This window comes from Oryctolagus cuniculus, chromosome 2 (assembly GCF_964237555.1).
Source record: "Oryctolagus cuniculus chromosome 2, mOryCun1.1, whole genome shotgun sequence".
Taxonomy (NCBI): Eukaryota; Metazoa; Chordata; class Mammalia; order Lagomorpha; family Leporidae; genus Oryctolagus; species Oryctolagus cuniculus.
The window spans coordinates 93,168,436-93,181,759 of record NC_091433.1 but is presented as its reverse complement, the minus strand read 5'-3'; the positions used below and the strand labels follow the sequence as shown (position 1 = coordinate 93,181,759).

The 13,324-nt window shown below is 48.5% G+C and overlaps 1 protein-coding gene across 4 annotated transcripts in view; it reads right to left on the bottom strand.

Annotated features, from left to right (window-relative positions):
* Positions 1-11,463, bottom strand: part of HGSNAT (heparan-alpha-glucosaminide N-acetyltransferase) — a 76,174-nt gene extending 64,711 nt beyond the window's left edge. For 3 of the 4 annotated variants that reach the window (XM_051832323.2, XM_051832321.2, XM_051832322.2), the window contains exons 1-2: positions 11,198-11,444; positions 6,251-6,366 (exon numbers count right to left, since the gene is read on the bottom strand). In XM_051832323.2, coding sequence (XP_051688283.2) covers positions 6,251-6,366; positions 11,198-11,429 — 348 coding nt within the window. In that variant the 5' untranslated portion in view covers positions 11,430-11,444. Of the gene's footprint in view, positions 1-6,250; positions 6,367-11,197 lie in introns of all 4 variants that reach the window. The other variant, XM_051832320.2, reaches the window with a different exon arrangement.
* Positions 11,464-13,324: the final 1,861 nt, after the last annotated feature.

The window sequence follows — 13,324 nt, the reverse complement described above, 5'->3', positions numbered from 1 at the left end:
TCAGAAATTAGTAAATACAGCTTATATTAGATTCTATTTAAAATATTTAATGTTTGTATTATATTCCATCAACTACTATAATTGTGGATATTTCCTGTTTCATCTCTTTGTTGTTTTTGTTGCATAAATTAATTGTTTTAAAAGGTCTACACATGAGGCTATTATTCCTTGAAATTCTTTCTCCAATGTAAATTTCCAAAAATGAGGTTTTCAGATTAAATATAATCACATCAGTGGTTCCTGTTACAAATGGCTAAACAGTACTCACATCAGTAAAATTACAACAACTTATTAACTTCTCATTAGCCTTGCTTAAGATTTTAAAATCACTTTTCTTTATGTTCATTTACTATTTACATCACAGCATTAAGATTTCATTTTAGGGGGTGGTGAAGTTGTGGTGTGTGGGGTAAGTTTCCACCTGCGATACCAGTTCAAGTCCTGGCTGCTCACTTTGGATCCAGGTCTAGTGCACCTAGGAAGGCAGTGGAAGATAGTCCAAGTGCTTGGGCCCCAGAGAGTGAGGGGAGAGAGGGAGAGAGAGAGAAAGAGAGAGAGAGAGAATGACTCTTCTATCCACTAGTTCACTCCCCAAATGGCCACAAAAGTCATTGCTGGGCCAGGCAGAAGCCAGCAGCCTTGAACTCAATCCAGGTCTCCCAGATGGGTGACAGGGGCCCAAGTACTTGGGCTATTTTCTGCTTTCTTCCCACGCACATGAGCAGGAAGCTGGATCTAAAGCAGAGCAGCTGGGGTCATAAGTAGTGGTTTAACCTGCTGTGTCACAACACCAGCCCCAGATTTCTTAATCATTTGCTGATATTTACGTTTTCAATTTCTAAAATAAATCTTTAAGGATTCAATCAATTTTTGAATCTCAAATTTATCATAATTTCCACTAGATCATAATTTCAGTTGACATGTGTAAAAGCATTTCCTAATTTTCTTAATTTTCATTAATCCCTTAGATCTATCCACAGTTCGTCAATTGTGCGACTTTTATTTTAAGAGATCATCTCCTGGGGCCAGGGTCACGGCGCAGCAGGTTAAACCACTGCCTCTGACATCACACATGGGCTCCAGTTTTAGTCCTGTCTGCTCTCCTTCTGACTCAACACCCTGCTAATGCATCTGGGAAAGCAGCAACAGATGGTTCAAGTGCTTGGGTACCTGCCGGCCACATGGGAGACCTAGATGGCGTTCTAAGCTCCTGGCTTTGGCCTGGCCCAGCCCTGGCCATTCGAGGAATAAACCAGTGAACAGATCTCTCTCTGTCTCTGTCTCTTGCTGTCTGTAACTCTCCTTTCAAATAAAAAGATCAATAAATCTTTTAACAAAAGATCATCTTGACTCAATTATTCTCTTAATTTCTAGTTTACATATTTATTATTTTTATTGCTCCTGATCCCCTATGGAATATTGTCTAATATTTTCAAACACAGTTTGCTCTTTCTTTCTTCTTTTGTGAGTTATATCTTACTTTTAGTCAACTGTAATAACTGCTCATGGTAAACAATAATCACCTTTGTTCTTGTTCTCTTTTCTAAGGAACTTGCTAGCACTCTATAACTGTTTTTATCTGTCTTAACGCTGCCTGTCAAGCTATGAAATCTGGTCTATGCATTTTTAAATACGTTTACAGATCTATAAAAGTCTTCCTACTTTAAGGAAAGGTAGACAAAGAGAACAAAAAAACATTCTCCACTCAGATACCTGTCCGATCTCTAGGGCATATCTACACCTTTAAATATCTATATTATCTGGCTTACTAAATATGATATTACTGGGGCCAGCGCTGTGACACAGCGGGTTAACGCCCTGGCCTAAAGCGCCGGCATCCCATATGGGCGCCGGTTCTAGTCCTGGCTGCTCTTCTTCCAATCCAGCTCTCTGCTGTGGCCTGGGATAGCAGTGGAGGATGGCAAGTCCTTGGACCCCGCACCCACATGGGAGACTCAGAAGCAGCTCCTGGCTCCTGGCTTCAGATCGGCGCAGCCCCACCCATCAAGGCCAACTGGGGAGTGAACCAGCGAATGGAAGACCTCTCTCTCTCTCTGCCTCTTTTCTTTCTGTTTAACTCTGACTTTCAAATAGATACATAAATCTTTAAAAAAAATATGATATTACTACAGCTTGCATTCTCTTGAATACTTCTCTTGAAACCTACATTTTTTAAAGGCCTTTAAATTATCATTATAGTTCAAACTTGGAAAGAGTTTACGTCTAGATATCATTCTTTGGTTGCTTCACCTTTAAATGGTTTTAAGTGTCTTTCCAATTCCCAGGCTAAGCTTTGTTCTGCAATTATGGGACATTTTCTACCAGTGCGGTTAAATACAGGCCCTGTGCCTCTCCTCACACATTTCCCTTAGACATAATTATCTCCATGTTCTTTTAAATAATTTTTTTCCTTAAAATAGTCTCCTGCAGTTACTTCTTCTATTTTCTGATCCTTTGCTATATCACCAGCAACACCCTTTTGTGCCAATGATGCTACTTTTTCATTCTAATGGTGCTCTTTTCTATATCTTTTTTTTTTTTTTTTGACCGGCAGAGTCAGACAGTAAGAGAGAGAGACAGAGAGAAAGGTCTTTCTTTTCCGTTGGTTCACCCCCTAATGGCCACTACGGCCGGCGCGCTGCAGCCAGCACACTGCACTGATCCGAAGCCAGGAGCCAGGTGCTTCTCCTGGTCTCCCATGCAGGTGCAGGGCCCAAGCACTTGGGCCATCCTCCACTGCCTTCCCGGGCCACAGCAGAGAGCTGGACAGGAAGAGGAGCAACAGGGACAGAATCCGGTGCCCCAACCGGGACTAGAACCTGGGGTGCCGGTGCCCCAGGTGGACGATTATTCTAGTGAGCCGCAGTGCCAGCCACTTTTCTATATCTTATTCATACTTTGACAAATCTTTTCTCCCCGCTCTTTACTTTTTTCCTATGGATTTTAGACCTTTTTAAATTCTTTTTTTTTAAGACATTTTCCCATTCATTAAATTATCTGATTCTTGTCAATTCTTTTTAGAAATACAATTGTTGCCTTGGCTGGCACCACAGCTCAATAGGCTAATCCTCCACCTAGCGGCGCCAGCACACCGGGTTCTAGTCCCGGTCGGGGCGCCAGATTCTGTCCTGGTTGTCCCTCTTCCAGTCCAGCTCTCTGCTATGGCCCAGGAGTGCAGTGGAGGATGGCCCAAGTGCTTGGGCCCTGCACCCCACGGGAGACCAGGAGAAGTATCTGGCTCCTGCCTTCGGATCAGCGCAGTGCGCCAGCCGCAGCACGCCAGCCGTGGCGGCCATTGGAGGGTGAACCAACGGCAAAAGGAAGACCTTTCTCTCTGTCTCTCTCTCTCACTATCCACTCTGCCTGTCAAAAAAAAAAAAAAAAAAAAAAAAAAAACCAAACACCTGTTGCCTTAATTTTTATTATTTATTTTGTATCTTAAAGATAGAAATAGATCTTCCATGCACTGGGCCATTCCCCAAATGCCCACAAAAGCCAGGGCTGGGCCTAACCAAAGCCAGAGCCCAGAACTCCACTGGGCTCTCTTCCATGGGCGGCAGGGATCTAAGTACTTGAACCACTCACTGCCTGTTGGCTCCCAGGATGTCCATCAGCAGGAAGCTGGAGCAGAAGTGGAGGAGCTGGGGCTCGAACCAGGCACCCAAACATGAGATGCAGGCACCCCAAGCAGCGATTTAACTGCTGCACCAAATGCCAACCCCCAGACTTCAAATTTTAGCTATTGTTAGTTATCTTTCAGGATTGTTTTAGGTACTTCTTGTAGGCTGATGAATTTTCTTTCCTGTGAGCTCCTTTCTTTAACTGTTAGAGATCTTTTTTGCTTCATATTACTTCACAGACTATTCAATGGTTTAAATTAAATACAGAAAGTACTGCACCTGAGTACTGTGCCTTCAACTTTGGGTACCCAGGGCCAGGTGCTTTTTTAAAATAGTTGTTCTTGTATTTATTTAAAAATTGATTTTAATTTGTATCTACTTATCTAGGAGAGATAGATAAATTTACCATTCCCATTTCATTCCTCCAATGCCTGAATGACTGGGGCTGGGCCAGGCTGACGCTCGCAGGTAGGAACTCAATCCAGGTCTCCCGTGTGGATGGCAGGGACCCAATCACTTAGGCCATTACTTGCTGCCTCCTGGAGTCTGCAGTGGTGGGAAGTTTGAATCAAGACTCAGAGCTGGGTATCAAACACTGGCACTTTGATACGGGCCTTGGGTCAGTAGGCTAAGTTAAACTTTTGTGCGGGGCCACCTTGTGGCTTAGCAGGTAAAGCCACAGCCTGCAGTGTCATCATCCCATATGGGTTTCAGTTCGACTTCCAATCCAGCTCCCTGCTATTGTGCCTGGGAAAGCAGCAGAGGATGGCCCAAGTGCTCGGACCCCTGCGTCCACATGGGAGACCCAGATGGAGTTCCAGGCTCCTGTCCTGGCCATTGCAGCCATTTGAGGAGAGAACCAGCAGATGGAAAATATATCTGTCTCCTCTCCTTCTGTTTCTACCTCTCTATATAACTCTTTCAAATAAATAAAATAAATCTTTTAAAACAAATTCTAAAAAATTAAGTTTTATACAGCTCGTGAAATTGAGGATTTAAACTCATAAACAACCAGTCAGTGGCCTGAGCCAGCTGTTTCATGAGCCTAATCTTTGGTTATGGGTTTCAGACTTCTCTTACAAGGCGAGCACATTTATTGAGTTGGTTTAAAGTAGTAGAGATTTATGTGTGGGTAGCGATCACACTGAAAGTCAAGGCAAACACCATTAACAACTGAACACCACCAGATAACTGTCAACAGGTTTCATTACTACATTGTAAGGGGATTTCGCTACATTCCTATATCTGATGTTATCTATATGCTGACAACAGGTCAGCTCACTGCTTCCCGCCACACACATGCTTCCTCGGCCATGACTGAGGTTTGCTCACAGCTGCAGAGTTCAAGAGGTCACATCTGCTGGGGAAGCAGCCGTAGGCGTCTTGGCAGCACAGCCAGCATCCTGGCTGACTCAGGCCTCTGCGGGATTTAAGGCCCCACAGGTAACTCACTGTACACTAAAATCCCTCCTTTAGGCCGGTGCCGCGGCTCACTAGGCTAATCCTCCACCTTGCAACGCTGGAACACCGGGTTCTAGTCCCAGTCGGGGCACCGGATTCTGTCCCGGTTGCCCCTCTTCCAGGCCAGCTCTCTGCTGTGGCCAGGGAGGATGGCCCAAGTCCTTGGGCCCTGCACCCATGGGAGACCAGGAGAAGTACCTGGCTCCTGCCTTCGAATCAGCGCGGTGCGCCGGCCGCAGCGCGCCAGCCGTGGCGACCATTGGAGGGTGAACCAATGGCAAAAGGAAGACCTTTCTCTCTGTCTCTCTCTCTCACTGTCCACTCTGCCTGTCAAAAATAAAAAATAAAAAATAAATTAAAAAATCCCTCCTTTAAAGGCAGGTATGATCAAATTCTCAATTTGGCAATAAAGGACATTTCATTTCGTGTGCAAGAAGAGCCTTGTCCTTAAAAAGCAGCAAGGTCTAGAAGAGTGGCAAGATCTTTAGGCACAATCAATTCTTTGTTGTCAGAAAGGCAGGTCCTGGAATAATGGTCACTCCCGCAACTCACACCTCCCCGCTGTTGGAACTACACTCGGCCTTGGAGAGCAGCCAAGCCTCTGATCCCATGAAAACATGGCCTATCGATTCTACCCATCAATGAGAACTGGCATTTTTAAATGGGGTAGGGAGACAGGCATTTGGTATAGTTGTTAAAACACTGCTCAGGATGCCAAAACTCCATGTCAGAATGCTGGGGTTAAAGTCCTTGTTGCATTCACAATTCCAGCTTCCTGCTAATGCACACCCAGGGAGGCACTGGATTGAGTTCCCAGCTCCTGGCTTCAGCCTGGCCCAGCCTCAGATACTGCAGGCATTTGGGGAGTGAATCAGCACATGGGAGATCTCTCTTCCTGCAACCCCTCCCCCTCCCACCACCATCTGTTTACTTTTCAAATAAAAAAAAATTAAAAAAACATTTTTTATAAAGATGAGCAGGGGACAGTATAAGAAGTTTATGTAACCCATTGCTAGGCAATTCTCCCTTAATTATATTTCTTCTGATTCTTCATATAGCCTGCTTTGTTTCCTCGCCTGTAAACTGGAGTTACCATCAGAAGGGCTTTATCTATGAAAGCAAACAAACCCTAAGGCCAAAAAAATGGTGAGTGTGAATATAACACATACATGGTAACAGCGTTCAGATTTCCAGTAGACAGTCAAGTGTGTTTCAGGAAGTTCATTATGGATGAGCAGCAGGGCCTGATCCATCTTCAGCTCTACCGGCTTTTTCTTGTCTACGTCTGGTAAGAATTAAAAATGCAACATTAAAAAAAAAAAAGTAGAAAAGGTACTGAAGGATATGTTAGAGACAAACACCAGTGGTGCTTGTCAAATACTTGCACTGTGGTTTCTGGGATCTCTCATACATATCTTCAGCACACAGGGACGCATACATGTGCATGTACACACGTACACACAGGGCCCCTTTTTCCCAGTGAGGATTCAGTCAACACCATTCACACCCAGCATGTAAAAGCACTGAGCAGGGAACTTCATTCACCAGTGCTAAGATGTGACATGCACTGAAGTTACTATTTTCCGTGTAACGATAACAATCCTATGAGCTAGCCCTTTCCTATTTTACAAAGCAATACAGGCGCATAAGAATAAGATGATTGCCCACAGCAACAGAGTCTCTTACTGAAATCAGTGATCTGAACCAAATCTGTGTTACGTTCCAAAGCTCAAACTTCTCTGTCCTGTGACTGAGCTGTGAGCGCAGCCTGGGCAGCAGTAGGAATGCCAAACTGCAGAAGGCATAGGGGAGCAGGACCCAAGGACGACTCAGTCAGTCTTTCAGGTGCAAGAAGTCCTGCTTTCTGCCCCTCTGGCTGAGCGTTCAGTTTCCAAGGCAGGTTGGAGAAGGCTAAGGAGACCAGTATCAGCCTCTGGGTGCAGGCCCCACTGCTTCCCTGTTCACTCTGCACACAGATCACTGGTTTACTAGATGGCATCCTCGGGATGACGTAAAGAAGATGCATTCTAAAAATAAGTCCATGTCTTGATGGGAAAACTGCTGTTGCCTGAAGTGAAAGCAAAGTGGCTTATTATTCAAACCAAGTGAGCCACTAATACTGAGGTTACATGAAAGAGAAGTTGATTTAGCTTCTAGGCAAAAGAACACAAAGGGAACCCAGCAACACAACTCAAAAGGCAAGAATTTATTACCTTCTATTTTGTGTCATGAAAATGTCCTTCACAATGCCCGAGAAACTCATCTCAATGATTACTTCAGGAATTCGTCACTTGCACTAAAGACCTCATTTCTAGGTTTAAATAAATTTACCTTATTTAGTTCTCAGTGAAAACAAAACACACAGTATGTAACTTTTTAACTTAAATTTTAGAAAACTGATAGTCTGGGGCCAGTGCTGTGGCATAGTGGGTAAAGCCGCCGCCTCCAGTGCCAACATCCCATATGGGCGCCAGTTTGAATCTCGGCTGCTCCACTTCCAATCCAGTTCTCTGCTATGGCCTGGGAAAGCAGTAGAAGATGGCCCAAGTCCCTGGGCCCCTGCACCTGCATCAGAGACCGGAATGAAGCTCCTGGCTCTTGGCTTCGGATCGGTGTAGCTCTGGCCGTTGCAGTCAATTGGGGAGTGAACCAGCAGATGGAAGACCTCTCTCTCTGCCTCTCCTTCTCTCTGTGTAACTCCAACTTTCAAATAAAATATTTTTTAAAAAAAGGAATATTTATATAAAAAAGAAAATTGATAGTCCATCCAGTTATTGAAAAACTTTACAAACTATCATTGTTTAGGATGATGTATATGAATTTGCTTTTTAAAATTTACAGTTTACAAAATTTAGATATAGATCATATATTTTCAATTCACATTTAGTGTCTAAATGTAGAGGTGCTGGAAGTATAAAATACATCCTGCATTCCAAAGACTTAGCAGAAAAAAGAAGTAATTTCTTACAGTGATTATATGTTGAAGTAATACCTTGGATGGGTTATATTATTTTATTTATTTATTTATTTATTTATTTTGACAGGCAGAGTGGACAGTGAGAGAGAGAGAGACAGAGAGAAAGGTCTTCTTGTTCCGCTGGTTCACCCTCCAATGGCCGCCGCGGCTGGCGCACCGCGCTGATCCGATGGCAGGAGCCAGGTACTTCTCCTGGTCTCCCATGGGGTGCAGGGCCCAAGCACTTGGACCATCCTCCACTGCCCTCCCGGGCCACAGCAGAGAGCTGGCCTGGAAGAGGGGCAACCGGGACAGAATCTGGCACCCTGACCGGGACTAGAACCCGGTGTGCCGGAGCTGCAAGGCAGAGGATTAGCCTAGTGAGCCGCGGCGCCGGCCTGGATGGGTTATATTAAATATATCATTAGAGGGGCCGACGCCGTGGCTCACTTGGTTAATCCTCCACCTGCAGCGTTGGCAACCCATATGGGCACCAGGTTCTAGTCCTGGTCGCTCCTCTTCCAGGCCAGCTCTCTGCTGTGACCCAGGATGACAGTGGAGGATGGCCCGAGTGCTTGGGCCCCTGCACCCACATGGGAGACCAGGAGGAAGCACCTGGCTCCTGACTTCGGATCAGCACAGCTCTGGCTGTTGCGGTCATTTGGGGAGTGAACCAATGGAAGGAAGACCTTTCTCTCTGTCCCTCTCTCACTGTAACTCTACCTGTCTAATAAATAAAATAAATAAAAATATTAAAAAAACAAAAATAAATAAATATATTATTAGAATCAATTGCTTCCTTTTTTTTACTTTTTTAAACTTTTAACTGATATATAAGAATAATACATATTTATGGGATACCATATATCCATACATGTATACATCATGCAATGTTCAATGTGGAATAACATAACTATCCACTCTAACATTTGTATCATCTCTTTTTTGGCACCAAAAACTCAAAATCTCTAGCTTTTTAAAAAACGTAATCTGCAGTCACCCTACCGTGTAGAACACCACAACATCTTCCACCTAACACAAACTTAGTGCCCGTCAATCAAGCTTTCCCTAACCCTCCCTCCCCTAACTCTTCCTCCTCTCTGCTAACCACCATTCTACTCTCAAATTCTATGAGATCTTTTTTTAGGTCCCATATGATCACATGATACTCATCTTTCTATGCCTGGCTTATTTCACACAACACAGTGTCCTCCAGCTCCAGCCATGTTGCTGCCAATAAGATTTCATTCTTTTCAATGGCCAATAGTATTCAACTGAGTGTACAGACTCACCTATTCCATCTCTTCATTGGGTGATGGGCACTCAGCTTGTTTCTATTTCCTAGCTAGTGTCAACGTATTGTGTCAAATCTGCGAATGCAGATGTCTCTGACAGACTGAGTTCACAGACAGATTTCTTGTTTTTTGAGGAGTCTCAACACTGTTCCCTACAGTGGCTACACTAACGGGCAATCTCAAACAGTGTGCCAGGGTTCCCATCCTCACCACTACTTGTTATCTTTTGTCTCCTTGATAATAGCCAATCCCACTGATGGAGGTGGTATTTCATCGTGGTCTTCATCCTGTGGATTAGTGATGTTGGGGGAAAGGAGCTGGCCATTTGCCATTTGTCCTCCTTTGAAAAACGTCTACTCAGAGCTCGTCTTTTTTTTTTTTTTTTTTTTTTTTTTTTAGATTACATGTTTGTGTGCTATGGAGTTGAGTTCCTTATATGTCCTGATTCTTAACCCCTCCTCACATGCATACTTTGCAAACATTTTCTCCCATTCTGTAATCATCCGTCCACCCTCTTGATTGCTCCTTAGCTATGCAGAGCATTTTAGCACAATGTGATGCTATTTCTGCTTTTGTTTCCTGAGTTTTTAGGAGGCATATTCTTCAAAATAGATTCTACCTAATGTTTACTACAAATAAAAATTGAGTCCTCAAACCATACCAAGAGAAAGCTCTTAGAGGGACTTTGACCAGGCCACCTGGGCTCCAGGTGGGCCAGAAAGCATGGTTGTCCTGCTCGGGATGGAAAGCTGAGGAAACACTAATTTTCTCCCTCCCCACATAGAATCACCATTAACAAATCACCCTTTTCCTAAAATGACTACCGTCATCAACTGGTGTTAGAATACAAACAAAAAGCACCGGCCCAGATCTGTCCCTGACAAGTTGTGCCTGGACAGGTTATGTAACCCTCCGAGGCTGTGTCCACTGCAAGTAGCCAGCTGAAATGCTGTCTCAAAACTCATCATGTCTTCTGCAAGACTCGGAATTTCAGATACTAGAAGCCCCACATTCTGATACAGAAAAGGAGACGGGAAAGAGGGGCAGATGACGACCACCTCCCCAGGGGACCCAAACACTGTCTGACCTCCGACGGCACCCGGACAAACGCTAGGGCCTGGGTAGCCGCCTTCCTCGGCCTGAAGGGAGGCGCTGGAATTCCACGTCCCCTCGTATAGCCTCCCGTTTCCCCCAGCGAGTTCGGACAGCACGCCAGCTGGGGGACGCCCTTCTGTCCCGCGTCGCCTGAGTGCACGCGAGGGCAAAAACGCCGCGGGCGGCCACGCCGCGAGTGCCCCCGAGGTCCCCTAATCCAGCCCCGGGCTGCGGCTTCTCGTCAGAGCCCGGGGCGCCGGCCCGAGCGGGCGGGGAGGCCGCTGTCGCCAGAGGCCGGACTCCGGCCGATGCCCACCCCGGGACCGGGATCGTGCTTTTCCAGCCTGGGGAAAGGAGGGGGCCGTGTGGAAGTTGCACCGGCCAGCGCGCCGGCTGAGGGGCGAGCGTGGGCGCAGTCCGGTTGTCCACCAGGCAGGCTCCCACTGCGCCTCGCGTGCGTTGGGTAACAAGCCTCCATCTGAGGACAGGCCGCCAGGGGACGCAGCAAGACCCGCGCGCTCCGGCCCGCTCCTGCGCCACAGCTCTCGGGAGCTCGCCCGTCCGGGTGGGCGCCGTCTGGAGGCTGGGGCCGAAGCCCCGCACCGCACCAACCCCTCTCCAGGCCGCGGCCGCCGCCCAGCGCGCCTGCAGCACAAAGCAGCGTCCTCGGCAACCCGACAGCCCCAGCTGCAAGAGGCCGAGCGGCGAGCTGGGGAAGCACGGCGCGCCCCGCCCCGCCGGCCAGGAGCGCGGTGGCGGCGCGCACTCACCTTGCGGCGGCGCCGGGGAGCCGCCAGGGGCCAGCAGCGCGGCGCTCAGCACCGACGCGGCCAGCAGCAGCGCGACCAGCGCCCAGCCCGCGCCCGGCGCTCCCGGCATGCCGGCCACTGCCGCCTCGGGCCGCCGCGCCTGCCGGGGTGACGCCTGGCCCGCCGCGCCTCGGGCGCCGCGCTGCTCGGCCCCGCGCTGCTCCGTGGCCACGCTCGGCCGCGCGCGCGTCATCGCCTGCCCCCACCTCGGCTGCCGTCACCGCCCACGCCCGAGTCGGCCGCGGCGGAGCTGGGCGCCAAGGCTCCGAGGGCGGTGCCGGTGGGTGGGAGGGTCCCAGGGGCCGGGCCTGGCCGCTGCGGGGCCTGCCCTGAGGGAAGCGCCTAGGAGGCCGGGTTTTCTGTCTTTGGCTCAGTGTCTGCGCCCTCGGAGAGGGAGCCATCCGGTAGAGAGCGCTCCTGCACGCCTGGAGCCGGGGCGCCCCAGTCCCCTGCCGCTTCTCCAGCAACACTGTGCCTAGCTCTCGCGTGTTGGAGCCCCTTCTGGAAAATGCCAAGTTTAGCCAGACCGCAGGTCTCCGCCCCAAGGCATCTACCATGGAGAAGACGACACACACCTTCAAAGCCACCTGTGCATTGCAGAAAGCCCGTCACGCCGGTGCACTCCCGGCTGTGTAGCTGCAGAGACTAGCATGTGTGTTACACTGAACAGGAACTCTGGCAGCAAGGTCCTGTGTAACTGCAAACCCTGTCCAGCGACCTGACTGGCCGTCCGTGGGAAAATGGGCAAGTCGTGACTTCTGACAGGGGAGCAGGAACGACCTGGAGCTTCAGGTGCCAGGGCTGAGGGAGAAAAGCGATGATGCAGAACACCCCTGTAAGACACACACAAGGGTGAGCCGGCGCCGTGGCTCAAGACTAATCCTCCGCCTTGCGGTGCCGGCACACCAGGTTCTAGCCCTGGTCGGGGCGCCGGATTCTGTCCCGGTTGCCCCTCTTCCAGGCCAGCTCTGCCTGTGGCCCCGGGAGTGCAGTGGAGGATGGCCCAGGTGCTTGGGCCCTGCACCCCATGGGAAACCAGGAGAAGCACCTGGCTCCTGCCTTTGGATCAGCGCGGTGCGCCGGCCACGGCGGCCATAGGAAGGCTTTTCTCTCTGTCTCTCTCTCACTGTCCACTCTGCCTGTCAAAAAAAAAAAAAAAAAAAAAAAGCCTATATACAAGGGTGAAGCTCAGCAAACCTCCGTGTTGCTCAGGAACACGACATACAGAGACACACCCCAGATTCAAGAGATGGCTGGAGAGGCAGGAAGTCCATGTTCAAAGAGATGGCTGGAGAGGCAGGAAGTCCATGTTCAAAGCACTGATCTCACGGGTTAAGTGGAGTTCATTGCTCAAATGGATGGATGAGCAGATATATGGGTGCGCCCTGCATCATTTTTATTTTTGTGTGATGAGTGCAATGGTAGGCACAAGACAGTAAGTAGCATGTCAGAAGCAAAAACGGGAGAAAGAGTGTTCCCAGCAGGAGAGCTCAGCTCAAGGAAGTCACTGAAAGAAAGCCAGTGTGACTGGCACACAGTTCTGCGAAGGAGGTGACGGGAGGTGAACAGATGACAGAGGTGAGCACACGCTTCTTGCTAAGGGGGAGTGTGGAGCTCCTGATGAGTGTAAGTGCGGAGAGTAACTTTCAGGAAAGTTAAGTCACAAACTGTTTGTTCAAATTCCCCAGGGGGAAGGGGACACTGTGGCAAGGCCATCACCAACTAGCCCCCTGCTGTCTCACAGCCACTGCTAGTCCACTCTTGCCCAGCCCTAGCTCGAGCCACAGGGTCACTGGATGAATGTGCCCTTCTCTCCTCTCTCTTAGGAGCCAGCTCTTTCAGCCTGGTCACAGCCCCATGCCCGGGGCTTGGGAAGTGGGGCATCTGGAATTTTCTGTCTCAGGGCTAAGCATGGACTGTTCCCTCTACCTAGCACACCCTCCCCCTAGCCCAGATACCTCATGGCTCCCTCCTGCACTGTAGTCATGTCTTAGCTCAGTTGCCCCATTAACTTTACCTAAAACTAAAATCTTCTGTATCCCTGTATCCTGCTTTATTTTCTTCACTGCACTCGTCTCTTCCTGATGT